This window comes from Urocitellus parryii, chromosome 9 (assembly GCF_045843805.1).
Source record: "Urocitellus parryii isolate mUroPar1 chromosome 9, mUroPar1.hap1, whole genome shotgun sequence".
NCBI lineage: Eukaryota > Metazoa > Chordata > Mammalia > Rodentia > Sciuridae > Urocitellus > Urocitellus parryii.
Genome location: NC_135539.1, coordinates 84,004,843 through 84,023,283, shown reverse-complemented (window position 1 = coordinate 84,023,283; position 18,441 = coordinate 84,004,843). Strand labels below are relative to the sequence as shown.

Here is an 18,441-nt window from a genome sequence, read left to right as displayed (position 1 = left end):
GAGAGGTGCACAGGTGGGCAGCTCGACCCCAACTGAGGGGAAGGTGGACACATGGGGAAATCGTCCCCACGCCCCCAAAGTGTCTGCTCAGTGCCCTCCTGGGTACATCTGCTCACGCATCAAGCCTACCCAGGAAAGCAGGCGCTTTGGGCTGCCTGTTGTCATAGCTGCGGCATGTCCCCTACCCCAGAGTTCCTATGCCAACCTGACAGAGCTACAGTGCTGTAGCTAAGCTGGACTGAGGACATAGCAGCTCCTGTAGGAGCCAACTTGGTGACTCTGATGTGCCCCTAAGTGAGACCCCACAGTGCCGCTCTCCCTGCTCTGGCTTCTGAGCTGTGTGTTCCCTGAAGGTGACCTTAAACCACGTGGCAGGCATGTCCGTAAAGTTAAGAAGAGGAGAGAACAACGAAATAGTGTCAAGTGCCCTGTGGTCTCTCCCTGTGAACTCTAACCTCATGGCCTGGGAACAGAGCACAACACCACCCTGAATTCTGAATCACCTGGTTCCACTAGTCAATGCTGACAGCCACGGGGACCAATGTACCTTAATGTGGAAGCAGACCCCAACTTTTGACACACCAGAAGCTGCCTGGATGCTCCCACCACACGCTCCCCAAGCCACCTAGACACACTCGCCAGGTGCCCCCAGCTGAGATTCTTGGGAGCTTCTACTACTGAGGCACAGCCAGAGCCACCAGGTGCGTGGTCAGCCCAGGACCACGCCCTGGCCCATGGCTCCCGAGCAGGGCTGAGGCTTTCTCAAGTGTCGCCAGCACTGCACTTCAGAGACACATGCATGGTCACACCACCTGCACAGGGGTCTCCCCCCACCTCCCGTGAGCAGCACTGTGATGAGTGCTATGTCACCACAGCAGGGGCAGGGCAAAACTCAGGAGGAGGTGGGAGGACACTGAGGACACTGAGGAACTCAGTGCTCAGAAAACAGAGTAACAGTGACATGCAGAGATTAGGTCCCCAGGCCAAAAGGAAGAACAGCTCAGGCCGGGAGCATGTGGGAGCCGAGAAGCCGGCACAGGCTGCAGGACCAGGCCACTCACTTCAGAGGGAGAAAGCCAGCAAGTGAACCCCACACAGGATGCCACTTGGCAATTGGGAGGGCAAAAAGGGAGCGCAGAGTGCCAGCTACCATGCCTATCCTGCTCAGGGGCACCCGGCACACACAGCGACACCTAACTTGGGCAGCACTGCGAGCCCCCTATGAGGTACACAGACAGCACTGCTGGGTGCACAGCTCAACGGGGGTCACCCACCCTCACAGAAGTGGCTCAGGCGAGGCAGACATCCCAGAGCAACACACCCATGCAGGGCCTCCCTGACCTCAGGACCCACACCTGCTGCTCCCTGGGTCCTGGCCATTGGCTCACTGTCCTCTTTGGGGCCTTGTTCTTAATCTTCTTCTGGGAAGGGTCCTCCCCGGCCACCCCCACCCCCACAAGGAGTTCCTCTGCAGAAGCCCTTGTCAAACACCCCATTCAAGGAAGGCAGCCCGTTAAAGAACCCTCACGCTGCCAGGCTTGGGCATACTCCTATTCTTCCAGAAGCTAGGAAGGATGGCGAGTTCAAAGCCAGCCTCAGCAACAGTGAGGCATTAATTAGCTCAGTGAGACCCTATCTCTAAATAAAACACAAAGTAGGGCTAGGGATGGGGCTCAGTGGTGGAGTATCCCAGAGTTCAATCCCTGGTATCCAGATATACAAAAAACCCTCATAAAAGCAAAAACCATCCACATCAACAGAATCACCACTAATGTGACTACAGATGTGGTGTCTACTCAGTGTGCAGGTCAGTGCTAAGGTCTCACTGTGGTGCTGTGTACATGCCCACCGAGCCAGTGGAGGGACAGGGACAAATGCAAAACGGCAAGAAACACTTTACACTTCAACACTGGTACAAATACACACAGCACCTGTTTTGAAACTCAAGTTTAAAATCTTCTTACAAATTATATGAACTTACCTTTTCTGGAATATTTTGAATGATAATGTCCAAATGTGACAAAACAGATAAAAATGTACAAATACTTGTTTTAAGTTTTTCTTCACCCTGAAAGAGAATTAGATAAATGACCACAAGCGTCCTGTGAGCCAGGACTCGCCAGCCCAAGGGGGACTCTGCAGGGGAGGACAGCATGGCCTACGCAGGGACAGAATAGAAAGCCAGACAGGACAGGGCTCCCTGGAGCCAGGGTAGGTGCACATGGCCCTTGGAAGGCAGGCACAAAGCCTGTACTGCCCAACCCTGAGGTGGGGCGAGCCCAGGACCTGCCGTGCGAAGGCCTGGCCTGCAGGGTAGGAAGGGCAGCCTCAAGAGGAGGGGACTTGGGAGCAGGAAGGAGAAGACCAAGGGAAAGGAATAAGAGAGACAGAGACTTGGCGGCTGAGGCAAGGCAGAGGTTGCCAAGGACGGGGCGGGGCGGGGCAGGGCCCTAGCACCAATACAGTCAACACGGCACCATGGGAGACTTGAGCTGTGGAGAAAGGCCACAGAGGGCACAGTGGCCAGTAGGGACCTCCCAACAACGGTGACGTGGGCTCAGATGCCATCAGTGATGCTGGACTGAGGGATGCCAGATAGACTAGAGAGAAAAGTGACCTTGGGCAGGAGGACCAGGCTGGAACCTTCCCTGTGGAGCGTCAGAGGACCAACTCCTCCATCTAAGGAAGTGACGGGTAGTTTGAAAACTCAGGAAAGTGTCACAGACAAAGTTTCTGTTCTGGTGGAACAGTCCAAGTTCTAGTGCCAAGATGTGGTGCTTACATGCCACAAAGACCTACACCAAGGAGACCGAGTACTGGGGAGGCCCCTTTCTTTAGAAGCCATACTCCCCGAGATCGAAGGGGAGGGCGTTGTCTAGAAGAGGAGTGGAGGGAGGCACAGTGGCCTGCATGCAGGACTGGCCCAGGACCATTAGAGGCCTGAGTGGTGTACAGCTCCTTGGTGGCCCAGGGGACCCAGCCTCCATTCTGCCGCCTCTGCAGGCCCCTCCCCATGGAGGACACTCACGTGACTCCATACTACAAGCACAGGGGACAGACACTGATGGAACACTGCCTGTCAGCAGGCATCCTCAAGGTCAGGCTACCCCAGGAGGGACACAGAGGGAGGCTCTGCAGCCACCAAGGCTGGCCCTGCTATTCTCTGAAGCTGGGGTGACAAATGTGAGCAGAAAGGCCATCTGGAAGTCCTTGCAGGCACACAGGGCCCTAGCACCAACCCAGTCAACACGGCCCAGAAACACCAGAACACTGCTGCCTACACTGGGAGGCTATGGAGAGTCCCCACAGCAGAAAACCCAGGTATACACAAGGGAGGACACAAGAGAGGCTGGAGGCTAGGAGGTTAGGAGGCCAGGAGGCCAGCACTGAGCCTCCACCACTCACCCCAACATGGTTCCCAAGAGTGGCTTCAAGAAAGAAGCAGCACTGAGCAGCGAGGGAGGGGGCAGGAGAGACACAAGCGGGCTCCTGCTTTCCTACTATGTCACAGGCAAAATGTCCCTATGGAGGCACGCACTTCATTCCTCATCATGCTTTACTCCAACAGCACACAAAGATGGCCTGGTGCCTAGCAACTGCACGGCACCGTGTCCTCACTCCTTAGCAACAAGCATTTCCACTCTTGCCATTTTGGAATTAGACTGGCATTCAAACAGAAACCGTGGCACAATCAGGGTGGACTCCAGGGACTGCTGTCTCCTCAACTAACTCAGAGTCGGCCAGTAGTTTACCACGCCAACATGGCAGGGCCACCCTGGGTCAGACCAACAAAGACAGCAGCTGAGACCATTTCCAAATTTAACACATTAAACATTTACTTACATAAGAAAAACAATCCCAGAACTTTGGAAGAAACTGAGGGAACTTATGAAGAATCAATATAATGATCCATTCTATAAAATATTTTATAGATGCTTGATTGTTGATAAAACCAGCTTGGAAAATCTTGTCAATAATCTCATTCAAGAAATTCTGAGGAAAAAATAAAGTTCACAAATTCAATGGCTATGTTATTAACTTTTTAGCAAATTTTAGCAAAGTCCCCACTTTACAGAAGGCTTAGTTATTCATAAGTGACTCACGGACTCTCTACTTCTCCAAAAACCCTACAGAGTGTCACTGCAGTGCCTGTGCCCTGCAGGCTACATTAGTTCTATGGGGCAGGCTCCTCTGTCTGTAGGTTCCAGGGCAGGGGAAAGAAGCGATTACAGGGCAGGCCTGGTAGGCCAGGGAAGGCCAGGGAAGCTCAGGGGTGGCCTCTTACCACTGCTGCTTTGGGCTAAGTCCCTGAGCTCCAGACCCTCCCACACTCTCCAGCCTCTCTCTCCAAGACTGCTCTTCTGTCTGAGTCACGGTACACTAAGGGGCCGGTGGGGAAACAATTCTCTGTCTATATAAGCATGTTAAATATAACAAGTTTTACATCTCCTTACGGAAGAACATCTTATTTTAATATGACTTCTACTTGGAAGAGGAGTAGGAGAGTCATGTTAAGCCCTGAGTCTGCCACAGCATCAGACATGGACCCAGGAATGGGACTCGCCTGGATCTGGCTCCTCCTGCTAACTGGCTATGTCCCTGGGGCAGGCCGCCTGACCTCTGAGCATCCTCACCTGTAAGACAGACATCCTTATGGCCTGCCCTGAAAGTCTGTTGTGACAGGTAATGAAACCACAGATAGGACCTTGAACTCCCAGCAATGGCTGCTCAGGACACACCGGCCCTCTCTTCCTCGGGCCCCACCTACTGAATTCCCCCACTGCCATCTTTTGGGGGGCCCCTCGTCATTCCAAGAAGAAACATCCAGTTAGCTATAAAGCTGTAACGCTCCTTTAGATGCACTTCTGTGCTGCAGGAAGTGGGGCACATGGTACTTTGAAAGACAAGTGCTACTAAAAGGCCTATGATGAGGTCAGCAGCTCCTGCCCACTTCCACCTGTGCCACCCCAGAGGTCATTGCTAGCTAGGTCCTCAAAAGTTCATCCAATAAACTCAACATACTGTCACTGAAACATTCTCATAGACAGAAGGCAAGGGTTCATAAAATTGTAATAAAAAGGCTCAGTGATCATGCCTATAATCTCAGGGACTGGGAGGCTGAGGCAGGAGGACTGCAGATTCAAGGCCAGCCTCAGGACCTCTGTAAGGCCCTGTCTCAAAATAAAAAATAGAAAGGGCTTAAGTTATGCTCCACGTATGTATAATATGTCAAAGTACGCTCTACGTCATGTATATCTAAAAACAATGTAAAAAGTGATTAAGTAAAAAATAAGTAAAAAAGGCTGGGGATGTGGCTCAGTGGCAAAGGGCCCAGGAGTTCAATTCTCAGTGCTCAAAAAAAAAAAAAAAAAAAAAAAATTCTAATAAAAAGAGACTGAGATAGATCCACATACATACTTTTTTCCCCCAAACAATGAAGAGAGGATGGGGAAGATCAGGAAACCAACCTTAAAGTCTAAGGGAATCGTTTTGCATTCAAAATGTATTGTTTTGTTTTGTTTTAATGGCCACAGGTCACCTCCACTTTCTCATACTAACAAGCATCCCCTTAACAAGAACATTAAGCAAAGAAAGAAAAACGGATTACAGTCCACTCGAGAGCTGGCTGCTTCTCAAGAGAAGTGGGCAGCAACCTGGGGACACAGACTGTGGTGGAGACCCTGGCCTCCACTTAGCTGGTTTAATGTGTCCCCACTATCCCTGAGATTGAGGGGAAAAGACCCCACAGGAAACAATAACCCCACCACTGCTGCCATGAGCCTGGCTTCAAATGCCCCAGCAATGCTGAGCTGTGAAAGGAACCAATGGTAGAGGAGATGTTAGCAGTTAAAATGCTACTTTGAAAGGTGAAGGGAAAACCTGCAATGAGGTCATGCAAACCACTGATGGCTGGTCCCTAAAAACCCGTTCACGGGCGCCTCTGCTGGAGCCTCTGGGGAACTGCCAGTCCATGTAGGAAGTGGACGTCTAAGCAGATGGGCCTGCTCAGGTTTCCTGGGTCGCTCTGAGAGACGCTCATGTGAGCGACAGTGTGAAGCCGGCAGTACCTGGTCAAACCTGGGGAAGAGCGTGAGTAGCACCTGCCATATCCGGTTCTTCACCCGGTGCTGGAGAGAGTTCTGGTAGTAGCGGACTCTGGACTGGGACACCTGCTCGTCCTGGGGGCAGGGAAGGCAGTGTTAGGCCAAGGAGAAGCTCGACACTACCGAGAACAGACCAGAAAACTTCAAACCGAAGAGGTTCTGGGGACACAGGTCATTGTCCCTCCAAAAGCAGTTAGGAACATAAGAAAGACACAGAATGAGAGCAGACTCCTAAAGCATCTACGTGGCCTCAGCTCACTCCACTTCCCCTCCGCCATTCTCCCTGCATCCCCATTCCTGTCACTTTGCTGCATGCCCTTTGTCGTGCTGGCCACCAACATCGGACTCCAAAGGCCCTTCCTGCACACGGCTTTGCACCCTGTCCTCACGCCCTCCCACCTGGCGGGTGTTCATGTAGAGCTCAGCCCGATGTCCCTTGCAGGAGCCTTCCTGGAGCCCATCTGCACAACTGACCATGGGTCACAGTATACTTCTTGTTCCACCTGAGAGCACACCTGCTGCCTCCCAGCATGCATCTGTCCAGGCCACTTGCTCCACAGAACACTGTGTGCATACAGCACTGTAAACACAGTGGCCATCAGCAGGCTCAAGGAACCAACCCGAAGTGAGACAGTGACAGCCAACACTCAGCTAAGAACACAGAATGCCAACCTCATGCTTTCTCCTGGTACAAAATATCCAGAAACACTGAGTAATGCTGGACTTTTCACTTGTTAAAAACAAAGAGAAATAAAGCATATTTACTTTGTCCAAAAGCTTGATTGCAAGATCCTCCATGAATGACTTGTGGGCCGTGTTCGAGCAGTCTAACAGACACAGGAATTTGATGGCACAGACCCTCACATAACAGTCTTCCCTTTTAGTACTAAAAACATGGAAGGGTGAACTATGTTACTATGTTTTGATAACAGAAAACTACATTAACTGTTAGTTTCAAAATGCCATGACAAATATCAAATCCTCCCCTAAGTCGTCTAAGATCAAGTGGCACATGCTTAATGACAATGCTTCTAATTCAAGAACAGCAAAAGGTAACAAGGAACACGCCAGGGGGAGTGTGCACACCAGGTATGACCTAGCACCACCCGTCCAGCTGGCCAGTCACATCTCCTCTGTAGACAGACAAACTTGCTGGGGACATGCAAGAGATCCAGGAAGCTCCACTCTAGAGCAACAGAGTCCTGGGTCACCATGGGCACAAAGGCATGTGCATCTCCTACAGGGTGGAGAAATGTCCTACATGACTCATACATTCAGTCTCCAAACACAGAAAGAAACTAAGTGAAGTTGTTAGTGGTATTTCCACATTGCATTTTAAGATATAACATGAGTAGACGCCATTTTAACAGCAAAGCAGCTGTGGAGCAGAAATCCACGGGACTGGCAAGAACCCGCCCAAAGCCCCACCTATCACTGCGCTGAACAAAAGTGAAAAGAACCAGACACTTGAGCAAGAGTGGCGAACGACGCAGCACCGCAGCGCTCAGAGCAACGTCTGCTCCAGACAACTACACAGCCACTGCTGGGTGTCTGAAGCTCAAGATCCAAGCAAAAGATCTCCTTTGTAAACACGTAATTATTAGAAAGCAGTGGGAACACATGAAACTTGGAAAAAACGTTTTATGGTCTCCAAAAAGTCAGTTAAAAGGTTAGATGAGAATCTCATCAGAGATCAAAACCCTGCAGCCCAGACTCACACATACCCAGCATAGCTGGGGACACTTGTCTCCAACCCGTCAATTATACCTCTGCTTGTTATTAGCAGGCATGGTCCCAGCACCCAGGCTGCTCTGTGGGTGCTTCTGTTTTTGCATACAACATTTTGACTTGTCAAAATGGTGAACTTGAATAATTGATACATCCACAAAAATAAAGATGTGAGGAATAAAGGATTTAGACTGACGGCTATCCAGGCACCCAGAGGAGGGGCCGGGCTTTTAAATTCCCCAACACCACTTGCTCACTGATACTAGAATTTGTGCTCCATTTTAAAAAGCTTATTAAATTTTAGAAAATGTTAAAGCTGTGAAGTAAATACATTAGCAAGAAAGATGATTTTTCCTTCTCTCTTTTTTCTTTGTGGTTCTGGGGCTAGAACCGAGGACCTCACCCATGCCAAGCAAGTGCTCTACCCAGATGCAGTTTCTGATGTGCCATTGAGGCCTTGCTCCACAGCTTGTCACAGAGCAGATATCATTTATCAACTCGACAAACATAGCACATCTGCCATCTGGTAAGAAATCTGGTGACCCCACGTTCGCTAACACACAGGGACCTGCCATACTTACCTCTCCATGACAACATTGGCTGCACAGTCATGTCCGAGACTCTCTATGAAGGTCTGTACATCCTGAATGAGTCTTTCCATAAGAAAAGGGAGAAAGATCGAGTTTAAATTAAAAAATAAATTTAAAAAACCCCAAAGTCCAAAAGTGAAAGCAGCTAATGCTCTACAGTCTTCTAAAGCCTCAGAGCAAAGACTTGTACCCACACAGGTAACGGGATGTCAGGACCAGCTACAATGATAGCTCTTTACCTCTGATCACGCCTGAACACAGTTCCAAATGTACACGCCTCCAGGATGAGTTCGCTGTAGTGCCTGGCGCTGGACAGAGACCCCTGGGGCCCGCTGGCAGCAGACACCAGCCATGACTGGCAGCAGTGACTCATCAGTGTATTGAAGACCCCGGTTTTTACAGCAGACATTTCAATGATTTTGTACATAATCTGAAACAAAATACAATGGTGACTTTATCCTTGGACTGAGTTTAAATAAGTGTTGCTAAAAACTGTTACTTAAATGGGTTGTAATGACAGTGTCAACAGAATCATGACTAGTATAAAAAATTTAAAATTCATTATTTTTAGAATAACTTTGCAAAATGGTCAATAATCCCAGAATGCTAATTTTTCATTTCTCAATAATAAAGATACATAAAATTTGCTGATGAGGATACTCGTTCAGAACTCAGGGAAACAAGTGCCCCAGGGAGCAGGATGGGGGAGACACCTCTCTGTGCTTGGATTCCCTTCAAATTTGGCCACTGGCTTGGCTCCACCTGAGGCAGCCAGGACCCCCATGCAGGACAGGGCCTTGAGCAGGGGACACCAGGACCCCAGCAGGGGACACTGCAGGCCCTGCCTCGCAGCGCTGGTGCAACCTCTGCTGTCCCTGTACTCACCCCTCTGCACACCGGGCATCAGCACAGGTTACCGATGATGCCCAATACGATGTAAATGCCACACAAACAGGTTACACTCTCCTGTTTGGGGAACAATGGCAAGAAAAACATCCGCACGTTTAGTACACATGCAGATTTTCTCAGATCTTTTAAACCTACTGTTGGCTGAACCTGCGGATGTGGAGTCTGTGGGCAGAGGGCTGGCAAGACTTCTCCAAGCCAGAGTCTTTAAATTTAAATTTTTGGTTCTGGGAATTAAACCCAGACCCTCATACATGCTAGACAAGCACTCCTCCCTGAACCCAGAGAGACCTTCTGCCAGATCAGATCCAGCGGAGTATTTCTCCAAGGAAATCCCAGCAGGACAACACGGACAGGTAGTGCCTGCCGTCCATTCCCCAGGGAGACGTGGGAGCACAGGGTAGCCCTGCTCAACGCCAGGCACTAGCTGTCCTGCAGGAATGTGCCACCAGGTCACAGTGTCCCTTGAGAAGGGACACCTAGGTTTTCAGGCAGATTCCCAAATTCCCAAGAGACCAGCTAATTCAGGATTCCAACACTGTGTGAACCAAACACGCTGCCAAGGCAGTGAGAGTCAGGTTTCCTCATCCTGCAACATTTCGGGCCCAAGAACACATTCTGGACTCATGGTCACGCCTCAGTCAACCAGGAGTCACACACATACAACTCCTCCCCCATGCCCCATTGTCACATGCATTGAAATGAGAAAGTCACCTCTTTTATCCTGAAATATGCCTGGCCCTTGGTTTTTGCAGCAGTGGTGAGAATGGTATTATCAAAAACAAACTGAACGAAAGCTCTCAAGTTGGGCCAGAACGTCAGCTGGGTGTTGCTCAAGGAGGTCAGGACTCTCCAGGCCACGTCGAAGGACTCCACACAGAGCGACTCGGAGGAGGTCAGCAGCTGGGGGAGGGAGATGAGGGCGACAGAGCACTTAGCCTGGGACCCACGCTGGCCCCTGCTACTCTGGGTCATGCCACTCGCTCACCTGGGGAACCAGAGTCTTCATGCAGCAGAACACGGGTGAGACCCGGTCAGAGGGCAGAAGAGAGAGGGCGTCCAGCGCAGCGCACAGGATCTGTGTTGGCGTTCGCACAGAGGGCAGTGAGGGCTCCAGCTTGTCCCCTTCTGCAGCTGGCTCGAGGGGGTAGCACCGTCTCAACAGGAAGGAGAGGCAGACCCACTGATCATGGACATACTGGGCTACAATCTTCCCCCATCCTTGGCAAGGCGATGACTCCTCAAAAAAACTGAAAGACCCGCGTCACTTCGGCAACCCAGTCTCGCGTTTCTTTCACATGCAGTATGCTGTCCTTATGAAGGGGACACAGACCTTGTGGTCTGAGTGTGGTCTGTCCCCAGCAAAACCCACGGGGTAGCTCTTTGGTCAGCAGGGAGGTGGGGGGAGAGGCATGGGGGTCCCCTCAGAGCTCATGAGTGGACCAGTGCTGCTTCCAGCCTGGGAGCAAGTTCTTGCTCTCGAGGAACTAGACTGGTGACCGCACATAGGTCCCCACAACAAGGCTGCCCTTGTGTTCTCTGGTCCAAATTCCTGTGCTCTTCTGGTCTCTCCGCCATGGGTACAGCAACATGGGGCCCAGCATGCACCCACACCATGTTCTTAGGCTTTCCAGTTTCCAGAGCCACAAGCCAAAATAAACTCCATAAACTTCCCAGTCTCAGGTTTTGTTATAGCAACATAAAACTAAGACAAACACAGCCATCGTCAAACATCGTGTCTTCTTACACACAGGCAACCTCATAAGCCTATTTTCCAACTACCTGAAAGTAGACACTTTCACAACTTTACACAGTCCTTGGGAACTAAATGCAGAAATTAACACGTTATAGACATGTTCACCCCAGAGGAAGCCCCCCACCCGTCCCACATCACCCTGGCATGTGGGCACTCTCCCGTCACCTCGATGACAGCAGAGGTGAGTTTGAGGTGCCTGGACCCACCTGCTGCTCTCTGGGTCCTCTGCACAGGGCTTCTGCAGAGTCTGGTTAAGTGGAAGAGTGCAAAGCAACCTTTCCAGGGGCCCCGTGTCCAGGGACTCCTGCTGCAGGTCCACTATCTCGCACACCCTGGCCAAGGTGGCCATGCTAGCCACTCTCTGGATCTGACGAGCAAGTGTGGGCTCCTGTAATGACAGAGAAGCATGCCCCCAGTGAGGACCTACGCTGCCAGGCTGCCCAAACCCCTGCCCCCCAGCAGCTGGACGTGGGGAAACAAAAGGAAACCAACACCCACCACCCAGCGACCACTGCTCCTGACAGGCATGAGAAGGCAGTGCTCCAGAGGAGGAAGACGGTGACCTCAAGAGGCAGCAGCACACACCAGGGCAAGGTTGGTGCCCCATGACCCCTTCCTGCCCACTTGTGTCTTCACACACTCCCAGGGTGCAGTCTTCTTTTACTATACTCTGATGCATTTTTTTTTTTTAAAGGGGTCCAAATCACAAATCCTTCCCTTGGTCAGGCATGGGCACAGCAGACAAGAGCCAGGCCCAGGACCCACAGTGCCAGGGCCTGTACTATCAGCAGCACCAGCAAGGACAGGCCATGCCCGAGTTTCCCCACCTGTGAATTGTGGTCTGAGTGTGGGATCTACTCTACAGGGCTCTGTAAAGTGTCTCACGACTGGGTTATTTCATGCAGAACACCCGGGTCTCCACATGCATGAATACGAGGTAGGGACTAAGATGGCCTGGCTGCTTCACACAGAGAAAGACAAGATAGTGACCAAGCAGCGGGTTCAGGAGCCTGGAATCTCTAACAGCCTGCAGGAAGTAGAAGGCTGAGGTCAGAGGATCCTGGAGGCTCCAGGGTTGGAAGCTGAAGCACTGTGTGGAGTGGCATCTGCAGACCCTGGCTGGGCTGCTACAGGGGACAGGCCGGTGTGCTCTGGCCTCCCTCGGCCCTGGATTGCTGCACCTGAGATCCATGCTAGCAATGGTGGGCTCTGTGTGGTTGCAGCCCATGCTGGCTGCTTGCCAGAGCCAGCACTCCACTGCTCTGGGACAAGGGCTTGGCTTCCATAGTACTGTCACCTGCAGGCACTATTTTAAGATTCAGCAAATATTTTCTGTGACTTCAAAATACTGCATAACAAGAGAACATGCATACCCAGTGTGACTTGTCAATAAAACTTGAATCCAAGAGATTACCTGTCCACTGTCGGTCTCCTGAAGGTGCCGAATGCATGCGTTCTTCAAAGGAGAAATAACTCTGCAGATAGAGGCACCCGTTTTCCACCCCAACTTCAGCTGGAGATGTATGAGCTCAGTTAAGACCATCAGGTACAAGTGGCAACGGTCGAGATCTGAAACCTAGGACAAGCATTAAAACACACGCAGGCACAGGCTGGCTTGCAGCCGTGTGGACACACAAGCAGTACAAGCCGGTCTTCTTGCAGCCTCCCAGGCCTTGAGCACACTAACTGCACGCAGCTCTCAGCCCACTTCACCAGCAAGGGCATCATCTGTCCGCACACCCACACGAGACGATGTCCTGCCAAGCTATGTCCTGACTGTCCTATGTCCTGACTGCTATGCTGTGTTCAAGGTAAGAACACGAGGCTCACACACCAGCTCTGCACCCCGGGGCCAGCTACCTCACCTCCTCAAGCCCAGCATCCTTGGCTACAGGTGGACAGCAATACCTGTCCATCACAGGGTTTTAAAACAAGGAAGTGAGAGAAAGTGGTGGCCTTAGTCATTATTACAACCCAACAGACTCCACAGGAAGTCTCCACGGCACAGAGTCACCCGTCAATCTAATCTGTTTCCACTGAGCAACTGCCTGGCGCTTTGCTGGGTGCCAGGAAGCAATTCCATGGAGGAAACAGTTGTTGCACATGCTGCAGAGAATAAAGGATGAGGAGTGGGATGTGTGCTGGTGCGACACTGGCAGGGGGCAGTGCTTCCTCTGGGAAGGGGCCTGGAGAAGCTCCCAAGAGGAATGATAGGGGCTTTGGCTCTCACCAGGCACACCGGAGAACCTCAACTTGAGCTGCCAGATGTGGGGGGCAGAGGGCAGTGCAGGGTGGAGACAGGGCCTCCTGTGCAGCTGCAGCTGGGGACGAGAAGAGAGGCAGTGCCCAGCTCTGGAGAGCACCAGCTCCAAAGTCCACACAGCAGAGGATGGACGTTCCACCAAGAAAGGGAACCAGGGGCTCAGGGGAGTCGAGAGAAGGATTCACCATCACTAAGGATGGGCAGCGGTCTAGAGGTGGCCAGCAGCAGCCCACATGCCAAGGATCAGGTCAACAGACAGGGACCTATTGGCTAGGGTTAGGACAGGGCAGTCACAGACAATCTCATCATGTCTGTCGCACGGAGATAAAAGCCGGATCAGAACAGGTTGGAGTCCACACACAGCTCATGGGGGTGGAAGGCATGGGACTCAGAGGCCTGGGCAGTGAGGGGCAAGGTGGGGGGCTGAAAATCCAGAAAAGACCAGTAGCACAACACCCTCCCAACAGCGCAGGAGAGGCTGGGGGCTGCCCGATGCTGTGGGCGAGGGAGGTCAGGAGCAGCCCGGGCCGGGCACAGGCAGACATATCCAGCGGGCAGTTGCACAGCTGCCCCATCTGCCAGCCCTGTCCTCCTCCACGCAGGGCTATGTGTACCATCGCAGATGGCCACCCTTCCATAGTATCCCTGTTAGGAGGCCACCTTGTGATCTCATTCGGTCATGAGACGCCCAAGAACTGTTGTGACAGCAGGCAGTGCAGGGCCGAGCCATGGGGATGGGGATGGGAGACAGCAGGGCATCCACTGAGCTCTGAGCTCCTACTTCACTGGGAGGTAACGCCTTGTTTATTAAAGAGTAAATTCTCAAAAGACTTAAGCACTATCATAAAGAGAGTTGACTTTTTAAAAATCTTTGTGAGTAAACGAAAATAACATTAAGCCTTCCCTTTCTCAAACTGTTTTTAGCTTGTAATCCAAATATAAGCATTTAGGTTATGTAAAGGGTGCATGACAGGTCTTCTGTATAGGTTTGAAAATTTCCAATAACAAAAAGGTAAAAATATGGGGCTGGGGTTGTGGCTCAGATGTAGAGTGCTCACCTCGCATGCATGAGGCACTGGGTTTGATCCTCAGCACCACATAAATATAAAACAAAGATATTGTGTCCACCTAAAACTAAAAAATAAATATTTAAAATAAAAATAAAAGGCTCTTGTCCCCCCATAAAAATAAAAACCCTAAAATGGTAATAATAACACTGAGGATAGTAAAATCATATTGGTGCAAAACTTATAGTACTATTGCTGCCTCATTAAATGCCCTTTGGAAATGCAGACGTGGGGTGCATGACTTACAACTGTGGGTAAACACCACCCCCAGCTCTGTGCCACAAACCCTTGGGCCTACCTACCAAACCTGTCTGTCTACTTTTTCACACTTGTTCACACTGGAAAGTGCTTAACTGGACTCTGAAATAAAAGTCCTTTAAGTAAGTACATTTTCTCACTTTCTCGACAACCTAAGCTTTAATTTACTTCAACATTTGTCCCAACAGGTGTCAAACAACAACAGAAACGAATGGACATTTCTATAAAATCTGTTATTTTTCAGACTATTCCTGAAAGGGAAAAACTCTACTATTTTTAGATGTCCTGGAAAGAACTCACTCTGTGGAGTACAGAGAGAGCAAAGACACAGCGATCACAGAGCAGCCTGAGTTCAAACCCACCATTCCTAAAGCTCCCTGTAGCTCAGAACAACCAACAGAGCTAAAAAAAAAAACCAACGCCCTGGTCCCAACACTACGGCCACCCATCCATAGTAGCCCTGTTAGGAGGCCAAACCAGATGTGCACTGGATGTGCACATCTCACCCATGATGCACCATCTAAAACGACTTTCCTGAAGCCCTGGAAAGTAGACAGGTGTACTGTCTCCATTTGTCAGGTGAGGAAACTGAGACTCAGAGGAGCTACATAGCTGGCCAGGTCATAGACCATGACACCAATGGAAGGACGACAAGGAAGCTCCAAAAACTGTTTTTGCTGCTTCTTGAGAAACTATCATGTGAAGGCAATTTTTCTCCTTGGGTTAATACAATGACTGCCTGTGGGAACATGAAAGGAAGTACAGGTGGGTTACTCACAGTGCGAAGCTCGTCCATGGTGAGTCTCCTGAGAATGAACTCGGACACGCTCTCTGAGGCGGACATGAGGAGGCTCTGCAGAAGCACGGACACCTCGTCTGTAGGGAAAAGCATCTGGCTACAATGACAGAAGTAAGAGCCCTGAAACAGAACACTGGTATGACCCAGGGTAACCTCAATTGACAGTGCTTTCCTGTGGTCACTCCTGCCCCAGCGACCGTCACTAAGGAAGGACAGCCCTTAGCAGGATGGCCAGGGACATGCCTCTGAACACTGAATGCAGCTGTGAGCCTAGGGAAAATGCTCACGCATCCGCAGGGCAGTACACAATCCAGAAAGAAGTGACCCTAATGGTCAGGGAGCCCACTGACACCTCCTTCTGCTCATCTATGATTGCAACAGACCCAGGAGCAGCAGGAAAGCAGTGCAGCAAGGGCTGCAGTGAGCTCATCAGAGGATGAACACAGAGACCCAGGAAGCAGAGAGCCAGTGCTTGGGAGGCTCCAGAGCGGAGTAGCCTGGGAAGTGGCCACTAAGTTCTGTGTTCCTGCTCACCCGTGGCAGGTGCTGCACCGCACACCACAGATTCCAACACGGACCAACAGAGACCTCACCATCCAGCCCCAGCAGGGCCACAGGATGGGACAGGTGAGGGGCAGCTCCAGAGAGCACTCTGAGGGGTAGAATCAACACCCACAAGAGCTGGGTAACAACACGAGGCCAGGACCTTCCTGGGTCAAATGGCTGCTGAGCAAAAGCAGCATTTGTAGCAGGACTCAAATGAGACCCATGGTCCAAGACCATGACAGTCAAAACAGCAAGGGTAAAGTGCAGAACTTTCCCAGGAGACCAGAGAGTCTCAGCTCACAGGAAGGACCATCTACAGACCATACGAAACTGTTAAAGTAGCTCTTATAAAAATGCTTCCTCAAGCAATCAGAACACTCTTAAAACAAGTGAAACAGAAAGTCTCAGCAGATAAATCAAAGAGATACAGAAATCTTAAGACTGGGAAGTGTAATAACTGAAACAAAAGAAGAGACAGGAGTCCGTGAACTTAAAAATAAGTCACTAAAAATATACAATCTGAGAAACAGAGAGAAAAATATCTAAAAAAAAAAAAAATAGACTCTCAAAAAAAAAAAAAAAAAAACTTCCCAACTGTGATAAAGGATATAAATATACAGACTGAAAGAGGTCAGGAGATTTCAAAAGGATAACCGCCCCTCCTTAAAGGACTCCTACCAAGACACCTAACCATATGCTGAAAACTGGGGATGAAGCAGTAATGCTGGAAGCAGAGAGAAATAACACAGGAGGGAAGATTCTGAACCACCCTAGAGGCCAGAGGCCAGCAGCTCGACAATTCAACCTGCTGAAAAGTAAGATCTGTCAAACCTGCAATTTATACCCAGCAAAAGTATCCTTTAGATAGGAGGTGAACAGAGAGATCCTCAGATGAAAGAAAACTAGTATTATTCATTGCCAACAAACGTGTTCCAAAAGAAATGCTACAGGAAGCTTTTAAAATAAAAGGGCTTCAATGCCATAGGGACACCTGAACATCAAGAATGAAAGGAGAGCAAAGGAAACCTGCAGGCACCAGTGAATAGCAGCTTCTTCTCTTTAAAATGGCTGATGGCTGAAAGCAAAGATAACATCATCTGAAACAGCTCTGCACAAACATAAATAGGAGGCCACTGTAAAGGGGATGGGGATGGGAAGGAGCCTATATAAGGTGGGAAGTTCCTATATTCACTTCAAGTGATTAAATATTAATTCGAAGTACACTACAGAAAGTATGTACATTGTAATTCTACAGCGAGCACTAAAATAGCTGAACATTTAATGCAAACACAATAGTAGGACAAACGGAAATGGAACACAAAATATGGTAATGTTCAAATTGACCAAAAGAAGCTACAAGAAAGGAAAGAGAAAAAATTTTAAAAACATAAGGGAAATAAACAGAATACAAAAAATAAAGTGACAGACCTAAATCCTGACACAAAAATTATTAGATCAAAAGCAAATGGGCAGCCCTGCCCAGTGGCATGAGCCCAGAGTCCCCACTCCTTAGGAGGCTGAGGTGAGAGTACCACGTGGGCCCAGGAGCCAGGGGCCAATCTGGGCAATGCAGGAGAACCCACTCCAAAAAAAAAAAGAGAAAAAGAAAAATATAAAGAAGTGCAAATGATCTACATCAATTAAAAGACAGAGACTATCAGGGTAGATATAAAAAATCAGGCCCTTACCACATGCCGTCTGTAAGAAATCCGCTTCAAATACAAAGATCTAAATAGAAAAGAAGCCGTAAGAGAATCTACTTCATGAATTCAATCCAAATACGCCAGTTCTATAAAGCTTTATAAAAAGGAAAAGGAAACCACAGAGTCAAACCCAGGCGTGCCCAAGGGCAAGTCTGTAAGGACACTGCCACGAGGCCCGCTGGGAGAGTCCTGTCTTCACACTGGTGCTGGGAAGACTGAGCGTTCACCTGCCCACCTGCTGGAAAAGGAAACTCATGAGAACACCCCCTCTTCACCCTGAAGAAACCAACCAAGATGCCCACAGGCTTGGACGGGAGACCCTGACAAGCAAAGATAACATCATCTGAAACAGCTCTGGCGCAGCAACAACAACAGGAAAAGGCTCCTTTCTTGGGCCTCAGTGAGGAGTCCCCATGACACCAGCAGCACCGACGAGCTCAGTGCAAAGTGACTAGGGAGAAGATACGAGAGCGAGAAGCCTGCAGAGCAGAGACAAGCCATGAAACAAGATGCCCCAGGCTGGGCTCTGGCTTCCAGCCATGGTTCTGAGCCTGAAATGGCTCCGGAGTCCCCTGCTGTGTCCCACGCCTGCCACGTGCAGGGCCAGTGCTGCACAATGCTCCTGTCACAGATGACGGCAGGTCAGAGGAAACCTGGGGATGCCAGGTATTTCCGTGGCCTAAGTGGGGTGGCTCCCTGGGTGCAACACACTCAAAGCCCA

General features: G+C 50.1%; 1 protein-coding gene across 1 annotated transcript in view; it reads right to left on the bottom strand.

Annotated features, from left to right (window-relative positions):
• Tarbp1 (tRNA guanosine 2 -O-methyltransferase TARBP1) overlaps window positions 1–18,441 on the bottom strand; it is a 54,661-nt gene that overhangs the window by 10,384 nt on the left and 25,836 nt on the right. The window contains exons 13-23 of the mRNA XM_026412747.2: window positions 15,451–15,548; window positions 12,499–12,660; window positions 11,291–11,472; window positions 10,317–10,578; window positions 10,043–10,231; window positions 8,662–8,852; window positions 8,414–8,485; window positions 6,870–6,990; window positions 6,069–6,179; window positions 3,844–3,993; window positions 1,982–2,068 (exon numbers count right to left, since the gene is read on the bottom strand). Of these exons, the coding sequence (XP_026268532.2) occupies window positions 1,982–2,068; window positions 3,844–3,993; window positions 6,069–6,179; window positions 6,870–6,990; window positions 8,414–8,485; window positions 8,662–8,852; window positions 10,043–10,231; window positions 10,317–10,578; window positions 11,291–11,472; window positions 12,499–12,660; window positions 15,451–15,548 (1,625 nt within the window). The remainder of the gene's footprint in view (window positions 1–1,981; window positions 2,069–3,843; window positions 3,994–6,068; window positions 6,180–6,869; window positions 6,991–8,413; window positions 8,486–8,661; window positions 8,853–10,042; window positions 10,232–10,316; window positions 10,579–11,290; window positions 11,473–12,498; window positions 12,661–15,450; window positions 15,549–18,441) is intronic.